Raw genomic sequence first — 23145 nt, forward strand, 5'->3', positions numbered from 1 at the left:
AAAACCACAGTAAATTTCACAATTCTATCATGAAATCTATTGCTACTTTTACATTGCACAATTTGATGGATACCTTGCTTTGGAATCATTATTATTAGTATTTATTTATATCTAAAAAAATATTTGAATATATAATATATTTTTGCATAATTAGACAATATTTACGTTGACATTTACGCAATTTGAGATTACATGGAGTGCATTTTTTCTTTTCTCCCAAAATACAAAGAAAGAATAAATGTAGTAAGAAAAGTCACAGTACTTTATTGATACATATTATTTCCAGGCTTTTGAGGGCCAAATAAAATGAAGTGGCGGGCCACATCTGGCCCCCAGGCCTTGAGTTTGACACCTGTGCTCCAGAAGGTTCTGCAGAACTTCCACTCCCCTGGTGAATGATGGCATCATCCTGTGATGATTTACTGGCTCTCTTGCCAAACAGCTAAATAATGTTACAAGCCTGGCGAAAGAGTCCATTGCGTAAAAGTACAAAGTCTGTCTTCCCGCTGTGACTTTTAAGCCTGATGTGGACCAGCTTCATGCACTCATGGTCTAGCACGGCACTAAAACCATGCACGTTACCCTCCGGCAAACAATGGCCTTGCACACACTTAGACCCACAAGATGAGGACTACTAGCACCAGCTTGTTGGCTGACTTCCTTCCACAGAATCTTCGGGGGGGCTGCCAGCGTCGCAATGCAGGGAGGAGGCTTTAATTAGCAACACGCAAATATGCAAGCCTGATTCCCTTCTATAGAAGTTTGCTGACAACTATCACATCCTCGGTCAGGATGCAGCTGAGTCACCTAATTCCAATACAGACAAGATGTGGTTGCTTAGGGCTGGGCACGTTCTAAAGGAGAACATGTCTTCATTCCTGTGAAAACTTGTCTCAGTCCGGTAGAGGGAACAATATGAAAACTACCGCTGACATTTTCGTCAAGACTAGATCAGACCAATCTAAGTCTATGAGCATGAACTGATGAAGTCTACTCGGATGAGATGCCAAACGCCTTCTCATACAAACCAAAAACTCCAGTTGCGATCAATTGAATGCCCTGAGATGACAATGACTATAGTGATATCTGTCCAATAGGCCTGGGCCGATATTCAATAAGTCAATTAACCAGGCCTGGGCAGTTATTTTGACTCGAGGGGCCAAATGTAGAGAAAAAAAAATGTGTTTGGGGGCCGGCGTATCTATTTTTAGGAACACAAATACAAAACCTCACAATAATGTCTGATTGAATGCTAAAAACGTTATGACAGACCGCCTTAAACGGAATGGAATTTTAAATTTTTTTACTGAATGAGACACCCAGAGAATGTACATGAAAATAAAGAATGTGGGATTTACAATATTAACTATGAACGATAAAACAGTGAATATTGACAACATGTGAACGTCCCACTACTAGGGATGATGTTCGAAACCGGTTCTCCCGGTTGTTCGATAAGAAAAGAACCGTTCGATAAGAAAAGAACCAATTCCATGGACTCGAATCCCTTTTTGAGAACCGGTTCCCGTTATCGAGGCCACTATAGTAACGAAAAAGAGTTGGTTCTGGGAACGATTCCCGTCCCACAAGAAATGCCCTGTGGGACATCACAGGAAATGACGTAGCTCAATCATTAGACTGAGCTACGTCATTTCCTGTGATGTCACACAAGCAGCAAAAATAATGGACCGGAAAAAACGCCTCGAGGCATGGTTATTCACCTATAGTGATCACAGAGACAGGTTGTTTTTGTGTTACTGTATATATTTGTTTTTCTGAAAAATCCCACTTAATATACTTTGGGTAACAACAGTCAATATATATATATTTTTTTTTTTTGGGGGTTAACAGTCAATATTTATTTATTTTATTTTATTTTTTTCTTTTAAAATAAAAGTGAGCTTTTGTTAAACCAAATATTGTGTTTTTTTCCATATACAACAACCTATCTGGATTCGATAAGAGAATTGATAAGGAATAGGTTCGGTAAGAGGATTCGATAATGGGCTCGAACTCGATAATTTCTTATCAAACATCATTCCTACCCACTACTTAACCCTAACCCTTACAATCCAGCGAAACGCAACAAAAATGCAAAAAACACAACGAAATATGAACGCGAAGGGGTAAAAAAAACCCATCTACAATCTGATATATCCCTAAGTTTTAGAACTTTGTTGTAAAAATCTCCTTCCGCGTCTGTCCCTGACACCTGCATTTTAGGCTGGCCACTCTGGAACCACTCTGTGGAAACGCTCCCTGAGCTGCTGTGACTTAGATTACCATAGTAACTAATTACATGACCATACTAACTAATTAGATGACCATAGTAACTAGTATATCATGCAACAGTGCAGATTCCAACCATTGAAACACTTTGTATAGTTCAAGACTTACGGTCATTTGAAAACATCACTAAACATCATAATGGCGGCTGCAGTTTCGATCTTAAAGATAAAAAAAAATTATTTGGGCCAGATTGAAAAGCTTAACGGGCCACATGCGGCCCCTGGGCCTTAATTTGCCCAGGTCTGCAATCAACCGACGATAATTAAACAAAGTCGGTAAGTTTTCCAGTGTCGATAAATGCCATCTGCACACTTCAAGAGCATTCATGATTTTCATCGGTTTTAATAGCTGGCGGGTTTGTGTTGTAGCGGACTGAAAAGAAGGGAGTGAATCATCTTGTCCATCATTAGGTGTTTTGGACTCTTTGTGAGGTGCGCTCGCATCACATAGTGCAGGTGTGTCGTACATTCATATCGATGTTTGTTTTTATAAAAGTGTTTGGTGAGAGAGACGGTTTGCAAGAGCTGGTCACTCTTCTTATGACCATATTCCAATAAAATGGTCGAAAAATCAGCATTCATAACCGCTTAAATGTTAACATGTTGACCAATTTCCCCGTTACGAAACGTAATTCCCCAATCTAAACATGTGGAAACACATTATTGTCTAAATAAGAGAGCGACAGTATTCACATTAAACATAAAGGATGTGCTGTTTTTGCACAAAGTGATCGATAAAGTCGACAAGTTGAAACAGACGGACAAGAACTCCGGTCTACCGGAAGTGATCCTACGTGACGTCACACAAACTGGAAGTTAACAAACTGATAAAGAAGATAAACATATTTAAACACACAAATAAATAATATGGCTCTTATGAAGCCAGAACCATCTTTAATGTCTCCTCTACCAAGAAAGCATATTTTGTCTTTTTATTTTGAAACTTGGTTAAAGGATTTTATTGTGTGTGTGTGTATATAAATACTTTTTGAGCACATTCAACAAGACAACAATAATAATAACTGTGATCCTTTTGTCACAATAACTTTATTTAGCCATTTTATTTATTGTTTTGGTTGTGTATATTTGAGGGTCCCCCACCCCTTCCTTAAAACGTCAATTTTTGCTTGCAGACAGTATATTTTATTTTATATTATTATTATTTTTATTTAACTTAGTATTTAAAAGTTTAGATTTCAATTAGGATGTTGAAATATACGAGAAATACAAGTTAAAAGCATTTGAAATAGTATACTTCCATTATTATTATTATTATTATTATTATTATTATTATGTATAATCATTATATCAGTGGTTAATTTGGTCTAAAAATAAAAAATAATGGCAATAATATCGTTTATCGGCAATAATTTGTAGGTCAATATATTGCTGAGAAAAAATTCTTACAAAAAACTATTTTGGATGATATGTGTTTGCATGTAAAATGTGTGATATCATGTGTGATACGAGCAGCCCCGCAGCGTGTTTACTTGTGTGTGATATAATGTGCGATATAAGCAGGCCCGCAGCGTGTTTACTTGTGTGTGACATCATAAGTGATATCAGCAGTCCCGCACCGTGTGTACTTGTGTGTGATATCATGTGCGATACAAGCAGGCCCGCAGCGTGTTTACTTGTGTGTGACATCATGTGCGATACAAGCAGTAGAACCGCAGCATGTTTACTTGTGTGTGACATCATAAGTGATATCAGCAGTCCCGCACTGTGTGTACTTGTGTGTGATATCATGTGCGATACAAGCAGTACCGCAGCATGTTTACTTGTGTGTGACATCATGTGTGATATCAGCAGTCCCGCAGCGTGTGTACTTGTGCGTGACATCATGTGCGATACAAGCAGTCCCGAAGCGTATTTACTTGTGTGTGACATGTGTGATATCAGCAGTCCCGCAGTGTGTGTACTTGTGTGTAATATCATGTGCGATACAAGCAGTCCAGCAGCGTGTTTACTTGTGCGTGACATCATGTGCGATACAAGCAGTCCCGAAGCGTGTTTAATTGTGTGTGACATCATGTGCGATATCAGCAGTCCCGCAGCGTGTTTAATTGTGTGGCATCATGTGCGATATCAGCAGTCCCGCAGCGTGTGTACTTGTGTGTGATAGCATGTACGATACAAGCAGTCCAGCAGCGTGTTTACTTGTGTGTGGTATCATGTGCGATACCAGCAGTCCTGCCGCGTGTTTACTTGCACCAACCTAATTAACATCTAAATGTCCTCCAATAAGCACACAAGATTGGCCTTTTCTTCCATTTCACTAAAGTCATTTACTAAAGGTGAACATGCTAGGCTATAGGGAGCTAACAGCTACACAACAGCTAAGCACACAATAGCAAACAAGCTAGACAGACAAAGGTAATAATCATTGAACAATTAAACATCACATTCGTCAACATAAACAAGTATCAAATAACTATAGTTGTATATTGCTTACACATACAAAGTTTCCAAGGCAGAAGTGTAATAGAAAGTATCCAGTAACAAACGTGACCGCATTCATGGATTCTTGTGACCACTCGGTGTCACCAAAATAAACAATTACCACTCCACTGCAACGTAAAGACAGCAGAAGTCTAGTCCAGATGGTTAATAATAAATAGGTTAGCCTTTTTATACCGATCACCGTTCTCTGTATCGAACCTTTTCTAACATTCCACACTATTAAACAAAAGTATGTATGATTCCTTTTCTGCTGATATGGTATCGAAAGTGAAAAAGTGGTATCTGGACTACAAGTTTAAATGTTAAACTGAATCACCTAAAAAATAGTAAGGACACGTGTGGTGAAGTTTGACCTGGAAAAGAATCCTCTAACACTTGATCCCTCCATCTTTCACATGTTCTATTTGAAGTCCATGGTACCAAATAAGGCATTTAAGTAGAACCTTAGCATTGTTACAAATACATCTTACTTCTTTCAGTATAGAGTTGATGTGGATTACACTCAACACTAAAGAGTTTATTAATTTATGAATTGTGGTTATTTACGAGTTTCAACAAAAAATAATTAAGAGGGATTGTTGGAGGTTCAAGGGCAGAGCAAAGCTAATACAGTCAAATTATATTATTCTCTCCTTGCAATTTAACGTAATGTTGGCAGTAAAGAAACGCCTGTAAACCACCAGGACGACTGTAGGTCCACTAAGAAGGTGCTGGGCTCCTAGCTTGGCCTACATGTCAGTGGGTGTTTGGTTTCACATTAACATTCCAGGTTATTTCCAGAGAATAAAGAAACTCAAAGCAGATATTTAGGGGAGCCAAACATTCAGTTGAGGGTTAAAATGTCAAAGAAAACGCAGGCAAAGGTTGGATGCGAAGAACTAGGTAGCACCAGGGAGAGGGTGGTGGTTGTTGATGGTTGAAAGAAAACGGGAAGAACAAAAGAGTGACGATGGAAATGAGGTCGATGAGGCCAATGAAAACGGAGGAAGTGCAAGGGATGGTTTCCATGCTTTTGTTTACCTGCTGTGAGGTTCAAGTTTGGCATCTTGAACTGTTTTCCGCCTTCCGCACTCTTCTTAGCGACCTCTTCTGGCTTAGAGAAAGTGGAATAGACCAGTGGAGTTTGGGATGGTGGTTCCTGAGGAGTGACTTTCTCCAGCTCTGCTTTGCTCTTCTGGGGGGACTGGCTAAGAAGGCGGTACGAGCTCTGACTTTCATCCTCTTCGGCCTTCCCAGCAGGCTGGATTATCTTTGTTGGAGCAGACACAGAAAATGAAGACACTTCTTTGTGCTTAAAGCTCAGGTCCTCATCCATGGGGATCTCGGGGGCCTTGGAGGATGCAAACTTGGAAGTGTCTAATGCCTCAAGGAACTCATCGATTACTCCCTTGGGTGGTCTCTCGATAAACTCGAATTCCTCAGATGAAACCTCATGCTCAGAGACCTCTTCAGCCAACTCGGGGTCCTCCAGCTCCATTTTAATGTTGCTCTTCTCCACCTGAAAGCTGGCAGGGTTCTTGGCCATTGCTTCCAGGACAGGAGACAGAGAGTCTGCTGTTGGCGACTCTGAATCCGAATCTTCAGCAGGGGATTTCTTGCTTTCAAAGTTGAGAGGCTCAAACTTCTCGTTCACTTTGGGAGAAACGTGACTTGAGAACCAATCTTTCTGTTCAATTTTGACAGGTTGCTCTTCTTTGACGTGTGACGGCGAGGTTTCCCCAGCCTCTTTGACAAGATCAAATGCACCAAAACTTTTCACGTCTTCATCTTTTGGTTTATCAGACACTTTGACCTCCATCTCATCAGCCATCTCCTTTAGCAGAGACACTTTAGCATCGAGAGCAAAGGGGTTGTTGGCGGACAGATTGATTGGGGGATTGGGTGACTCCATCATCCTACGTTCAAGAATGGGGCTCTGCTCCTCTGGACTTCCCTCAGAAGAACCAGAGTCCATTTTGTCAGGGTTGAGCGGAGAAGACTTCAAGATGTCTGGAAGTGAGGGTGGAAGACGAGACTCCTCCTCTTCGTCCTCATCTTCCTCTAGCACACCAGACGAGAACTGACTGATTGGCTGCATGAGGGAGTCAGTGAGCTTCATCCCTCCCTCAAATATTTTGCTCTCATCTAAGAACGATGGTGGGTTATCCTGGAGCTCTTCAGCTTGCCTGTACTGGACAATATCTGGAGTGGGATGTTCTGACACTGTTGTGGCTCTCTGGTCAGACTTGGATTCCTCTAACTTATAGGAGCCACTGTCTGCCAGTGGGGAAAAGCCCTCGAACGGGTTATTCTTCTTCTTCACCTCGTACATCAAGTCGTCGTCATCATCATCATCGGACTGGTTGCCATGCAGATCTGGCTCATACCTGGCAGAGCCAAAGGTGTCTGCATTCTTGGAGACGGTATCCATGGAGACCTTGGAGTTGTCTTGCGATGCTAGGAATGGCGAATCCCAGTGCTCTGTTGGGTCAAAGGAGGCAATGTGAGACTCGACAACCACTGAGGTGGTCAACGGGGAGGGGTCTGTGAGAGACCGATCTGAACTAATTAGTTTCTCCTCAGGTGAGAATGAAACTCCACTATCTTCACAAAGATTGTGAGGCCCTGGGTCTTTACCTAAACTCAGGTAAGGAGCAGCTAACTGATCATCCTTATTCTGACTATGACCGAAGTCCTTTTCTTCTTCACCCCAAGAGATTTCCTTGGAGCGACCAGCGGGGGCCTCCGTGGAGAAGGGGCTCAAGGGTCCAGTAGGTCCTAGAAGAGAGGGCTGGTTGGGGCTTTCGCTCAAAGAGAGCTCTTCCAGGGAATCGGGAGAGTGAAGAGGGGAGAGAGGAGAGATGGGAGCAGGGGCATCACCCTTCTGCCCAAGTTCTTGAGTAGAGAGGGAGGAAGGAGGGAGAATGCAATACAGCACATATCAAAAGACAAACTCCATTCCTTACAGAGTCTACCATACCTGGGTTGAAGTTACTAAAAGCAAAACAAGTGCTGCTGAAAGCTTGACTGGGGCTGGCAGACTGTTGAAAAAAGGGGTCAGTTGTCTGAAAACGCCCCAGTAAATGTTAGCCGTGTTGAAAAAAAAATCCCACAGAGGTTGTCAGTTTCTGTAATTAAAAACTAGTTATCCCCCAGGCATCAACCTGCCACAGTCAAGACAGGCCAGCATTCGTCCAGCTATATGTATTTGATTAATATTTTATGGTACTTGAGAATACTTGACCCAGGTCTGGCATCATAAACCATGCTAACAGCTAAGTGGCGATTCTTCTCTTTTTTAGAATCCTCACCACTACATCGAAATATTATCTACCTATAGTTTGTGAGACTGCCATGCTACTCTGCAAGCCACAAGACAGTGCCGTGTCAGAGGTACACAATCAAACGTCTCACGTGCAATGGATGCTACGGACGACAAATCTACTTGTGGCATGCAGGGGGTTACTTTGTCCACTTAAGCTGAGTGACAGTATCACATAGCAGGGAAGACACTACAGTGGAGACACAAACAGGGGAGAGGACAGAAAAACAAAGCCAGCAGAGAGAACTTGCCTGTAGGGAATTGCATCAGAGGCTGAGGCTGAGCTTTAGAAGAAGGAGGAGGAACATCTGCGGAAGAAAGACAGAATGGCAGAGTGCCGTCAGTCAGCTTTTAAGAACGAAAAAATAATTAGGTATCAAATTGTAATTGGTGCTAACTCACAGGTGGTCCAAAAACAGCTGCTATCTCTTCAAACAACTGACACATTTGTGTTTGTTTTTAAAATAAAACATGGGATGGAGAGAAATGTATTCTCGGTTAAATGACTGCTTCTGATAAACATTCCAACAAGCTGACAATGTTACAAGAGAAGCACACACAACACAAACAAGCCCAGTGATTCCATTTGTAGAGCGAATAACGTTCTCAAAATGACATTAAAGACAAGAATGCTTGGGCTTTTTTTCTTCCTCACAAACTGAAACATTGAAGGTTCTGTTGTTCCAAAGTGAACATGAGCGGTAGAAATGTAAAAACACTCCATTTTCCACAAACATGACCTCAACACAGCTCAGTCCGTAGACTTAAAATACTGACGCCAAAAGTCTCTTTGTAGAAACAACTCAGCTTTGTGGGCTTCAGTGAAGTTTATAGAAAAGCTGGAAACTCCCCGAGGAATTTGGAACACAAAGCCAGGAAGTGTAAATGACAAGTACATAATTTCCGGAAGCTGTGATTGGGCTTCTAAATTACTTGGGAAGGCCGACAATCAAATCAGCCGCAATCAAGCGTGATGATCAAAATCTATCATGCGTCTCATTGGCGATTAGGACATTGGAAAGCCTGATCGTTGGCTGCCAATCACAGACGATTGATCAGATATTCGGTTACCTCTGCTGTCTAGGTTTAGCTTCCAGCGATGAAAAGGACCTAGGATTGAACCAATGACAACGTTAAGCTTTGTACTTTAAACACACCAAAGCACTCAAACATTGATACATGTCAGGGTCAATGTCCCTCACATATGTACAGAAAATATTAAACCTTTCAAGTCAATGTCCCTCACGTACAGAAAATATTTAACATGTCAGGGGTGTTTCAACTTTTTCCGCTTAAAGTAAAATGGAAGAATTGTGGGGGCTACTTTAATAGTCAACTTTCTGTTTAATTAAGAGCAAAAATCTATTAAAAGTTGGTCAAGACATGATAAAAACAATTGCTTGGATTTTTACTGACGTCACGTCCGGCTCACGCCCCCGCTCATTAAATATGCGTGGTGATCAAGCTAGCTCTGTTCTCAATAGGTACTAGGCGCCATTTAGCCTCTCTCAAAGAAAAAATGCCCTATGCTTGTGTTGTTTTCGGCTGAACGAGTCGGTCAAATCGCGTAAAGGATAAACGTTTCTTCTGAGTTCCTCGAGAGGTAATCAAAAAGGGCGGAAGAGTGCAAGATTTGTGGAAACAAGGACGAGAAGAGCAGCTCCCACGACTTTGCGGTTACTTTGTTAAAGGTTTGTTTATTATTTCCCATTAAGTATTATCTTCATATTTTGAATTTCATACACGTCTGCTACAAGTGTTTCCAAAAGCACCAACTTGGCGAGTCTAAATAAAAGAAAGCAAATGTGAGCAACACCTAAAGGAGTTAGGTTTTCTTTGTGTGTTATTTGTATGATAGCTATTTGATAGCTAGTTGTACATAGCTATGTATAATAGCTATGTATGTGATCAACAATTCAACATCTTGTAGCCTTCGTTGTATTTGTATTTATTAGTCAGAACCTAATTGAATTTCACCTTTGGAATAAGCCATGGAACAATTCTGTGGGCGGACAAATGGCGCCCAGGCCAGACTTTGGACACGTCTGGCTTATGTAGTCATACAGTCATCAAGGGAATTGGAACAACAGAACGTTCCAACAGTGTAACAAACGTTGTATTAAACATTCTGCCGTTACAAATGATTGTAGTTCAGGTCGATGTATTTATTTAACAATATTTTGAGAAGGACACCACCTCCACCCAGACTGTAAAATCCAATGATGACAGCGCGAGTAAGCGCTCGGCAGGCCGTGACGGTGCTAAAAGCTGGACTCTGCCACAGATTAAGAGGCGGTTCTTGTCACATTTAGAGGTCCGTCTGACTGCGGCATGACGGTCAGCTGCTGTGTTGGCACGGTAACAAAAACACAAAAACAGATTGGCCCTCTTATCTGCGCTCATCTGTGACCAGGACACCAAGAAAACAAGCACACAAACACCAGGCTGCGTATAATCCACCTGACTGGCTGGCAAACACGCACTGACGGACGTACGTGACCCGAGAGAACCATGTGGGTCGGTGCCACTGGACAATTAACCCTTCTGTCAATCAAGGTGTGTGACAGGGCGAAGAAACGACACGTGTCACAGTAGGAGTCACAGGATCAGACTGGGAAGCCTTAAGAAGCTTTAACGAGGACAGAGACACATTTTACAATACAGACCAAAATAAGTATCTAGCAAACAGAACCAGGAAGTGGGTGAGGTTTTACTTGACAAGGTGTGGATCTCCTGCAGGGGACATATTTTCACAGGAGAATCCTGAACTGTGCTTTTGTTTGCAGGATTACACAAAATCTACTTAACGGACTTCCACAGGGGGGGAGGAGGCCACGAGGGTCTTACCCCGGATTTCCAATGGATGCGTAACAGATGCGTAACGGCTGCTGAACGATGCCGCTATCCACATTCTGGCTATCCCCACCCTCGTTCTGTCGCGGCTCTGTCGAGCAGCGAAATATTGCCCACTTTTACGAGATTTAATATTTTATTTTGAAAGTAAACCGGATAATTTATTTTGTCTTGGTTCATAACTTCCTGTCCAACACTAGCAGATTTTGGCTAACTTGAACGGATGTGTTGCGGCAACCGGCAAATGTAGAATCTGTGCGTATATTTAGCACAGAAATGCGTAACGGAACACGTTGACTTAAATCAGAGGTGTCAAACTCAAGGCCCGGGGGCGAGATGTGGCCCGCGACATTATTTTATCTGGCCCACAAACACCTGGAAATGTGTCAATAAAGTACTAAATATTTTCTCAGTAAATGTAATAGATTTTTTTCATTTTGACAGAAAAAATATATGTACTGCTTGAAATTGCATAACGTTTACACTTTAATAGTATCCAATATTGCAACAAATATTACAGTATATTATCATACTTTCCAAACTTGTTTTTGTCTAAATAAAAATACTTAACTTCACAGCAAACTACCAATCAAATGAATAAAATTGACACATTTTACGTTGTTCTTTACAGCATATTACTGTAAATTGAAAGAAAACTACTGTTTCTTGCGTTAAAATTCTGTTGACTGAGCTGCCAGTTTTTGACAGTAAATTCTACGATTGTTGTTATTGGCGGTGTATTACTGTAAATGGAAAGTCGGTACATTTGTTTTTACGGTACAAAAACTGGCAGATAAGTTGCCAGAATAAGAAAATAACTTGTACTGTTTTACCATGAACAATATGTTGTAAAAACCAATGTCAATTTAACACAAAAATTCTGGCAACTAAGGTGCCAGCTTTTTCCGTAACCCCCCCCAAAAAAAACAGTGGTACTGTTTTTTCCTTTACCGTAAAATGTTGTAAAACACGAAAAAAAACACTATTTTACAGTAACATTTTGTAAATGTAAAGTTTTTACTGTAAAATCTACAGTATACTAAAAACTATTTATACAATTAATAATGAAATCCAGGGGCAAATTCATACATTATTCGCTGTTACAAGTGACCCTATGATGGCAGCCATAAATGCCATGTGGTTCTAATGAAAACAGAAAGAGTCCGCCGCCATGACGGCGCCGTTCTGCTGCCGTTACGCATCCAGTTTAAATCCGGGGTCACTGACCAGACCGAGGTGAAGATAATAAAGATATTTTTTCTTATTGAAATCAAAATGATTCTTTAGCCTTGATGCGAGTCCATACAGCTTTCTTGTTACCTTGGACTCTTTGTGTGACAACTAGGCTTAAAAGACGGCATTGAGTATAACAAATACACGCTCAAGACTTAACGTTTTAAGTCACTCCAATAACACGTTAGCAGGTGACAGATTTGATTTTGTCTGTAAAACAGATGTAGCAGAAGCTCCTTTCACGCAGACTAGTGTTGCTGTCAGACATGCATTTCAAACATCAGACGGACGCTAATCCGGCTCGTCGAATGATCTGATAACCATGTCGTACGCGCCACTGTCACGTCTCTGATGGGTGAACGTATGAAAGAGCACAACGAGATGACAAAGTCCGTCCTAAATGTGTCCGAGCATCTTGTCTTTGTTCAGTCAGGCAGCCCCGCCCTGCCTCGCTCTCTCGCTCTGCAGACTGCTTCCAGCCCGCAGGCCTCTTGTGGATGCAATCCGTCTCATCTCCATGCTGAAAACCACCAAGTCACCATATTCACTTAGCATAGACAAACTCAGCAAGTTCACATAAATCACAAGAAAGCCTTCTCTCTCCCCAATAGCTGCTTTTGGGGCTGGGTGGGCTGGTATTTGGGGAAACCGAGCTGGGCCCCGACAGGTGTGGACACCAGGCCGGAGCCCACAGGGCCCAGAAGAAGCATCTAGAAAAGGATTGCGGCAGGTTACAAGCAGGGTGGAGATGCTGGGAGGCAACCATAGCACATGTTTTTGTTGTTGGAAGTAATCTGAGAACAGGCTTCCATTACCGGACAGATCCACGTATTTAGTCAACAACGCAGTCCCAATATTAAAACAATTATAATCAAAACAGTCCCAATAGTGAAACGATTCGATTCAAACACGGCTCCAATATTAAAACACAGTGACAATCTTAAAACAATTCGATTACCACATGTCATACAATAACCTACGATCCGTTTAGTGGACGAACGTCAACAAGATCTCTGGAAACGACGAACAAACACGCCGACTCACCAGTCTCTTTTTGATCCTAATACAACAGGGAATACTTTTATCACATAAACATTTGCCTTAATACGAGTTTATGTCGTTAATATGTAAAGAAATGAGCGATAAGGTGTGTCCGATAAAGGAACCATGCTACAGCTAACAGAAGGCACGCAGCGGGCGGAGGCAAAGAACAGATGGAGGCTGTTATTCGGATAAAAGACGTTCGGAGTGACAGTGGAAGATGGCACATGAGGCCATTTTATGGCTAAATATGTTATTTAAAGTGTACATATGAACTATTGTTATTATTCTTTATGGCTCTGGGGTGTAACACGACACGATGATGCAGCACATCATCTTCCTGTGCCTAAACAGGTGGGCCGCATTAAAGACAGCATCAACCCTCAAAAGCACAATTAAAGCCCACAAATTATACCAAAAAAAACAATAATTTAAATCCGAATGTGCTTTTAAGCCCGTCTGGGCACATGGGGGCTGTCAGCAAGCAGCTTGTCGCCGTCAAGGTAGCGCGACTAGCCGCGAGCTAACAGGCTAACCGGCCCCAAAGGGCTCCAACAATCGTCACCATAATGCGGACAAATGATGGAAATAAATCCTATTTAGACGACATTGAGGGCGGCAATGTTGCTTTAAGCCACCGAAGCCCATCTAGGAGCTCCAACGGACCGGCTGTGAAGCACACAAAAGACAGTCGCCTCCAGACGTCCACAGGCGGACGTCATTGTTGGAACATTGAACGTCCATTAATTTTATTTCCAGACGTCTCGCTTTTCGCTCAAAACAACAACAAAAAACTACCACAAAGTCCGAATTTAACATACGTGGTCGGTTATCGTGCAGCCGTCAGAATACTCACAAGATGCCGGAGCCGGTGATGCTTGTGTGTCCGCAGGTAGCTGAGCTTCCTCTGCGGGGGATGGCGCTGCTTGCTGGGCTTGAGCCGCGGGGAGGGCGTCGCTATCCGGGCCAACCTGTGGATCGTCCTCCGCCCTGTCCGGCTCTACGAGACTGTGCTGGGAACCGGACCTGCTGCTGCTGCTGGAGACCGGGCTCGGCTGGTCCTGCTCTTCCTGCGGTGGTTCTGGGTCCGGTAAGAAGGTGTGCTGGTCGGTGTCTTCGGCCATGTGCCGCTCCAGGGCGTCCTGGCCCCCGCCGACCAGGTCCACGATGTCATCCATGCTGAACAAGTCCTGCTTGGGCTGGTCCGGCGGCAGTAGCTCGGCGTCGGGTTCGGCCTGGTAATGGTGGACCCCCTCGCTGAAGAGAGACGTGCTGGACGACACTTCGTTGTCTGCCATCTTTCTTTGTCCAACTGAGACACTTTGGACAACTCTTTTTTTTTGCGAACTTTTCACAGGTCGGACCCAAACCCTCCAGCCGGTGGACACGCGAAGTTTCGGCCGCAGAGTCGAACCCGAGGCGTGGAGCAACAGCACTAAAGTTGAAAAGGCAAAAGAGGAACACTTTTAGTGACCAATCAGCGTCTGAGGCTGCTTCGATGACACGCAAGCTGACCAATCACAGCGGCGCTGGCGACCCCCCAAGACCCCGCCTCCTGGTGTCCGTCTTTTGGAGCAAACGGGGAAGTTAAAAATGTTACACAAGCCCCTGCAACATGTGAGCAACACGAAGGCCAACGTGGCATACGCACTTACGCTATATATACACTATTTATACACTATATATACCCTATATTGTATATATCATATGTACACTGTACATGTACAGGGTATCCTCAAAGTCTGGACATACCATGTGTTTGATACAGCCCATGCACAAAAGCTCAATTTAATTATTTGTTTTATTTAATATACTTACAATTCATACCTTTAAAAAAAATACAAAAAATATTATAAATTATGTAAAAAAGTATCAATAATTTAAATGTTATGTTTATTTGTTCAAAATGGATCCTCATTAGTTGCTACACAATAGCCACTAATCTTCATGGGGTCCATCACACAATACAATAATATGTAAATAAATCAAAAAATTATAAAGACACTCAATATCAAAGGATATATATATGATAATAACGTTTATAATAATTTACAATTACATGTATATTTATTAACTAAAATATCAATACATTATTATTAACATGTACATGAAGAAAAATGAAGACTTTATTGTAATTAACTTTGTTGCTACGGAGGCTTTATTGTAATAAAATGACACTAATTTAAAGACAATTAAATATATGTTAAATGTATTAATTAATTTAGAATGAATTAAATAAAAAATAATAATTCAGTCTTATTAATTGAATTTTCTTGCTTTCATTTAATATACTTACAATTCATAACTTTAAAAAAATACAAAAAATATTATAAATTATATAAAAAAGTATCAATAATTGAAATGTTATGTTTATTTGTTCAAAATGGATCCTCATTAGTTGCTACACAGTAGCCACTAATCGTCATGGGGTCCATCACACAATACAATAATATCTAAAGAAATCTAAAAATTATAAAGACACTCAATATCAAAGGATAAGTATATGTATATGATAATAACGTTTTTTTAAATAGTGAATTAGTACTTGTAATAAGTACTTGTGTAATTTTAATATTAATAAACATGTAGATGAAGAAAAATGAAGACTTTATCGGAATTAACTTTGTTGCTACGAAGGCTTTATTATAATAAAATTACACCAATTTATAAGACAATTAAATATATTAAAGTTAAAAGTTAAAGTTACCAATGATTGTCACACACACACTAGGTGCGGTGAAATAATTCTCTGCAGTTGACCCATTACCCTTGATCACCCCCTGGGAGGTGAGGGGAACAGTGGGCAGCAGCAGTGGGCAGCAGCTGTGGCCGCGCCCGGGAATCATTTTTGGTGATTTAACCCCCAATTCCAACCCTTGATGCTGTGTTAAATGTATTAATTAATTTAGAATGAATTTAATCAAAAATGATAATTCAGTCTTATTAGTAGAAAATATAAATATATTGAATTTAATTAATTGACAATTAAATAGATTTTAAATGTATTAATTCATTTAGAATTAATTTAGTTAAAATAACAATTCAGTGTTACTAATAAAAAAATATATAAATGTATTTAAATTAAATGTATTTTCTTGCTTTCATTTAATATACTTACAATTCATAACTTTAAAAAAAATACAAACAATTTTATAAATGATGTAAAAAAAAAGTATCAATAATTTAAATGTTATGTTTATTTGTTCAAAATGGATCCTCATTAGTTGCTACAGAGTAGCCACTAATCTTCATGGGGTCCATCACACAATAAAAAAATAAACAAATAAAAAATATAATGTATAAGTATATGATAATAACGTTTTTTTAAATAGTGAATTAGTACTTGCAATAAGTACTTGTGTAATTTACATTTACATGTATATTTATTAACTAAAATATTAATAAAGTCTCATTATTAACAAGGAAATCTAACTTTGTTGCTACAGAGGCTTTATTATAATAAAATGACATCAATTTAAAGACAATTAAATATATGTCAAAAGTATTAATTAATTTATAATTAATTTAATCAAAAATAATAGTTCAGTCTTATTAATCGAAAATATAAATGTATTTAAATTAATTAATTTGACAATTAAATGTATTAATTCATTTAGACTTAATTTAGTCAAAATAATAATTTAGTCTTATTAATTAAAAAATATAAATGTATTCAAATTAAATAATTTGAAAATTAATATATTTTAAATGTATTAATTAATTCAGAATTATAAAAATAAATATTCTTATTAATTGACAATATAAATGCATTTAAATTAATCAATTAAACATTTACATTTAATGGTGAAATATACTCTACAATATGTTCATCAGCAACAAGTGGGAGAAGCTGCAAAGAATGTCAAGTGATCGTATTTGTCACATGCATGGAGGACTGAAATCTCACACGCTCCACTTTCCAAAGATGACACCAAAAAAACGTATCAATTACGTCGCAAAGATCCCCCAAACGTCTTTGTCCGGCACGCGTTGTGTCGTCATGGAAACAACAAGCAGCTGCCTGGTGACACTGAGTCATAGTGTGCATAGTTGTTGCAGGCTGACACACAAAGTTATCTTTAGCATCTTTTAGCGTTTAGTCACACATGACCACAGCTGCGCTGATGGTCGCCGAGCAAGACTTCACACTTTCAAAATAAGCTACAATCAGTCAAATAAACATCCTCCGAGTGAGTGAGCATAAAGTTGTGCAAACCTGGTGAAACTTGGACGTTTTGTAGGTGTGGCAACCGTACGCTTGCTGCACACTGGTCGAAAATAAACATAGCGGAGTCGCTAACTTTGGCTATAGTCGCCGGTGAGCTAGTGTCGCATTTCGCAGCTAATGGACACATTAGCACGTAGTGGGAGAGCATAGTTCAACAGCTAAAAGGTGTGTAACACTGCAAAAAACAACTGCTTTCCAAGTACAAAACCCAAGACAAGTGAAGTTGGCACGTTCTGTAAATCGTGAATAAAAACAGAATACAATGATTTGTAAATCCTTTTCAACCAATTGAATAGACTGCAAAGACAAGATATTTAACGTTCAATCTGGAAAACTGTTATTTTTTGCAAATTAGCTCATTTGGAATTTGATGCCTGCAACATGTTTCAAAAAAAGCTGGCACAAGTGGCAAAAAAGACTGAGAAAGTTGAGGTATGCTCATCAGACACTTATTTGGAACATCCCACAGGTGAACAGGCTAATTGGGAAGAAGTGGGTGCCATGATTGGGTATATAAGCACCTTCCATGAAATGCTCAGTCATTCACAAACAAGGATGGGGTGAGGGTCACCACTTTGTCAACAAATGCGTGAGCAAATTGTCCCAAAATATTAAGAACATTTCTCATTGAGCTATTGCTAGGAATTTAGGGATTTCACCATCTACGGTCCGTAATATCATCAAAAGGTTCAGAGAATCTGGAGAAATCACTGCACGTAAGAGATGATATTACGGACCTTAGATCCCTCAGGCGGTACTGCATCAAAAAGCGAGATCGGTGTGTAAAGGATATCACCACATGGGCTCAGGAGCACTTCAGAAAACCACTGTCAGTAACTACAGTTCATCGCTACATCTGTAAGTGCAAGTTAAAACTCTACTATGCAAAACCACAGCCATTTATCAACAACACCCAGAAACGCCGCCTGAGCTCATCTAAGATGGACTGATGCAAAGTGTAAAAGTGTTCTGTGGTCTGACGAGTCCACATTTCAAATAGTTTTTGGAAACTGTGGATGTCGTGTCCTCCGGGAACAAAGAGGAAAAGAACCATCCGGATTGTTATAGGCGCAAAGTTGAACAGCCAGCATCTGTGAGGGTATGGGGGTGTATTAGTGCCCAAGACATGGGTAACTTACACATCTGTGAAGGTGCCATTAATGCTGAAAGGTACATACAGGTTTTGGAGCAACATATGTTGCCATCCAAGCAACGTTATCATGGACGCCCCTGCTTATTTCAGCAAGACAATGCCAAGCCAGGTGTTACAACAGCGTGGCTTCATAGTAAAAGAGTGCCGGTACTAGACTGGCCTGCCTGTAGTCCAGACCTGTCTCCCATTGAAAATGTGTGGTGCATTATGAAGCCTAAAATACCACAACGATGTACATAATCGAATATAGGTTGAAAAGCATTTGCAAATCATTGTATTCTGCTTTTATTTACCATTTACACAACGTGCCAACTTCACTGGTTTTGGGTTTTGTACGAAAACATCTCGAGTATGAACAGGAATCAAGTAATTAATGAAGCTTTTCATTCGCGCCGATGCGGCTCTGCTACACGAGGTCGCACAAAGGAGTCTTTGTGTGTCATCACAGTGCATTAAAGTCACACACACTTTGAACAAACACACTCCCATGCAGCGATGACAACAGACTGACTGTTTACTCACAGGCTGGCCTTACCGCCATGCTAATGAGCTCATCACGCTCCTAACGGGGAGCAAAACACAGCAAGTGTGCAGCACTGCTAAATGTACGGGATTTCTTGTCATCATCAACCATGAGAGGATGACAAAAAACTACAAGGGGCTGCCCGGTTAAAAAATATAAAGAAATAAATGTATAAAAAAAAAATTCATGACTCAGAGCTGACTCATGCTTGGTCAGCATTATTGATGAGGACTATTGCATCATCATGACACAGCCTTTCACCCTCCTGTCATTTACTGTCCCCCCTGAAATACACCATATTCACTGCTTACATGCTAACTATGCCTATAATCTGCTAAATGCTACACTATATTCACTGCTTATATGCTAACTATGCCTATTAGCTGCTAAATGCTACACCATATTCACGGCTTACATGCTAACTGTACCTATAATCTGCTAAATGCTACACTATATTCACTGCTTACATGCTAACTATGCCTATTAGCTGCTAAATGCTACACCATATTCACTGCTTACATGCTAACTGTACCTATAATCTGCTAAATGCTACACTATATTCACTGCTTACATGCTAACTGTACATATAATCTGCTAAATGCTACACTATATTCACTGCTTACATGCTAACTGTACCTATAATCTGCTAAATGCTACACTATATTCACTGCTTACATGCTAACTGTACCTATAATCTGCTAAATGCTACACTATATCCACTGCTTACATGCTAACTGTACCTACAATCTGCTAAATGCTACACTATATTCACTGCTTACATGCTAACTATGCCTATTAGCTGCTAAATGCTACACCATATTCACTGCTTACATGCTAACTGTACCTATAATCTGGTAAATGATACACTATATTCACTGCTTACATGCTAACTGTACCTATAATCTGCTAAATGCTACACTATATTCACTGCTTACATGCTAACTGTACCTATAATCTGCTAAATGCTACACTATATTCACTGCTTACATGCTAACTGTACATATTATCTGCTAAATGCTACACTATCCTCACTGCTTACATGCAAACTATGCCTTTAGCTGCTAAATGATACACTATGCTCACTGCTTACATGTTAACAATACATATTATCTGCTTAATACTACACTATGTTCACTGCTTGCATGCTAACTATGCCTATTAGCTGCTAAATGCAATACAATCTTCACTAAATCCATGCTAACTGTACCTATTAGCTGCTAAATGCTACAGTATCTTCCCTGCTTAAATGCTAACTAGGCCTATTAGCTACTAAATGCTACAGTTTGTACACTGCTCACATGCTAACTGTGCAAATTAGCTGCTAAATGCTACAGTTTGTACACTGCTCACATGCTAACTGTGCAAATTAGCTGCTAAATGCTACACTATCTTTGCTGCTTACATGCTAATGCCAATTAGCACTGGTTACATGCTAACTACACCTGTTAGCTCCTAAATACTACACTTTCTTCACTGGCTAGATGTTAACTATGTTTGTTAGCTGCTCAATGCTACACTTTGTTCACTGGCTAAATGCTAACTATGCCTGCAAGCTGCTAAATCATACACTTTCTTCACTGGCTACATGCTAACTATGCCCATTAGCCGCTAAATACTATACTTTGTTCACTGTCTCTATGCAAACTATGCCAATTAGCTGTGTTCATTGCTTATATGCTAGTTATGCCTATTAGCTGCTAAATGCTACACTATCTACACGGTTTACATGCTAACTCTGACAATTATCTGCTAAATTCTACACTTTGTTCACTGGCTAAAAGCTAACTATGCCTGTAAGCTGCTAAATCATACACTTTCTTCACTGGCTACATGCTAACTATGCCCATTAGCTGCTAAATGCTACACTTTGTCCACTGTCTGCATGCAAACTATGCCAATTAGCTGCTAAATGCTACACTATCTTCGCTGCTTTCATGTTAACAATGCCTGTAAGCAGCTAAATGCTACACTATCTTCACTGCTTACATGCTAACTATGCCTATTAGCTGCTAAATGATACACTATTTTCACTGCTTACATGCTAACTGTACCTATTAGCTGCTAAGTGCTACTCTTTGTTGACAGTTTATATGCTATATATAAACTGTCAACAGCTAACGGGCTTATATGCCCGTTAGCTGCTAAATGCTACAATCTGTACACTGGCTACATGCTAACTATGCTTGTTATCTGCTAAATGCTACAATCTGTACACTGGCTACATGCTAACTATGCTTGTTATCTGCTAAATGCTACAATCTGTACACTGGCTACATGCTAACTATGCTTGTTAGCTGCTAAATACTACACTTTGTTGACTGGCTACATGCTAACTATGCCCGTTAGCTGCTAAATGCTACACTTTCTTCACTGGCTACACTAACTATACCCATTAGCTGCTAAGTGCTACACTTTGTACACTGGCTACAGGCTAACTATGTCTGTTAGCTGGTAAATACTACACTTTGTTTACAGGCCAGATGCTAACTATATCTTTTAGCCGATAAATACTGCACATATTTCCATGACTCCACGCTAACTGTGTCTGGTAGCTGATTAACTCTATACTGTATTTACTTGCTAAGTGCAACTGTACTTGACCGTGAATTGATTTACGTGGACTTAAACAAGTTGAAAAACTTATTCGGGTGTTACCATTTAGTGGTCAATTGTACGGAATATGTACTGTACTGTGCAATCTACTAATACAAGTTTCAATCAATAAATCAACTGTGTCTGTTAGCTGCTAAATGCTACACTATATTGACTGGCTAGAAGATGTTAATTATGTATTTTGGCTGCTAAATGTTATTCTGTGCTTAGTGACAAGATGCTAACTGGATCTTTTAAAACCACGATTAAACACTGACTTACACACATTGCCTTGCTGGTTGCTAACTGTCTTTTAACCACTAAATTGTACTATACTGGCTCGATCCTATATGTGTCTATTAGCCACGTTGTTGATTGGCTATGTGCTAACTGATTCTGTTAGATGCTAAATGCAACACAATGTTCGTTCACCACCTAGACGCTAACAGTATCCATACTTGCCAACCATCCCGAATTTTACGGGAGACTCATGAATTTCAGTGCCTCTCCCGAAAATCTCCCGGGACAACCATTCTCCCGAATTTCTCCCAATTTCCAGCTGGACAAGAGGCACGCCCCCTCCAGTTCCATGCGGACCTGAGTGAGGACAGCCTGCCGGCCCAGTCACGTTATAACTTCTACGGCTTTTGGAGAGTGCACAACTGTACACACAACAAGAAGGAGACGAAGCAGAAGAACGAAGAAGAGACAGTCATGGCGACGACGAGTGACAGAGAATAGAACAAGGATGGACAATTCAACCCTAAACTCACTCCTCTCCTGCCAATTTAATTTCACAGATGCTGCCCATACCTATGCTCCTTGAAAGGCTGTGCTACTGGCTGCAAAGCATTGCACTTTCCAAATACAACAATGAGTAGAGTGTTATGTGTGTCTATATGTGTAAATAAATGAACACTGAAATTCAAGTATTTATTTTATTTATATGTATATAATAAAATAAATAAATAAATAAATATATATATATATATATATATATATATATATATATATATATATATATATATATATATATATATATATATATATATATATATATATATAAAGCTAAAATTCACTGAAAGCCAAGTATTTATTTTATTTTTTATATATATATATATATTAGGGCTGCAACAACTAATCGATTAAATCGATTAAAATCGATTATAAAAATAGTTGCCGATTAATTCAGTCATCGATTCGTTGGATCTATGCTATGCGCATGCGCAGAGGCTTTTTTAAAAATTTTTTTTTAAATAAACCTTTATTTATAAACTGCAACATGTACAAACAGCTGAGAAACAATAATCAAAATAAGTATGGTGCCAGTATGCTGGGTTTTTTCAATAAAATACTGGAAAGGACAGAAATGTAGTTTGTCTCTTTTATCCGATTATTAATCGATTAATCGAAGTAATAATCGACATATTAATCGATCATCAAATTAATCGTTAGTTGCAGCCCTAATAT

General features: G+C 39.9%; 1 protein-coding gene across 9 annotated transcripts in view; it reads right to left on the minus strand.

The window, feature by feature from the left end:
* Positions 1–17484, minus strand: part of rtn4a (reticulon 4a) — a 39881-nt gene extending 22397 nt beyond the window's left edge. For 2 of the 9 annotated variants that reach the window (XM_062059443.1, XM_062059442.1), the window contains exons 1-5: positions 17396–17484; positions 14036–14614; positions 9124–9162; positions 8304–8360; positions 5772–7625 (exon numbers count right to left, since the gene is read on the minus strand). In XM_062059443.1, coding sequence (XP_061915427.1) covers positions 5772–7625; positions 8304–8360; positions 9124–9162; positions 14036–14614; positions 17396–17465 — 2599 coding nt within the window. In that variant the 5' untranslated portion in view covers positions 17466–17484. The remainder of the gene's footprint in view (positions 1–5771; positions 7626–8303; positions 8361–9123; positions 9163–14035; positions 14615–17395) is intronic. The other 7 variants (XM_062059445.1, XM_062059447.1, XM_062059448.1 and 4 more) reach the window with 7 other exon arrangements.
* Positions 17485–23145: the final 5661 nt, after the last annotated feature.

Source organism: Entelurus aequoreus, linkage group LG09, assembly GCF_033978785.1.
Source record: "Entelurus aequoreus isolate RoL-2023_Sb linkage group LG09, RoL_Eaeq_v1.1, whole genome shotgun sequence".
NCBI classification, from domain to species: Eukaryota; Metazoa; Chordata; class Actinopteri; order Syngnathiformes; family Syngnathidae; genus Entelurus; species Entelurus aequoreus.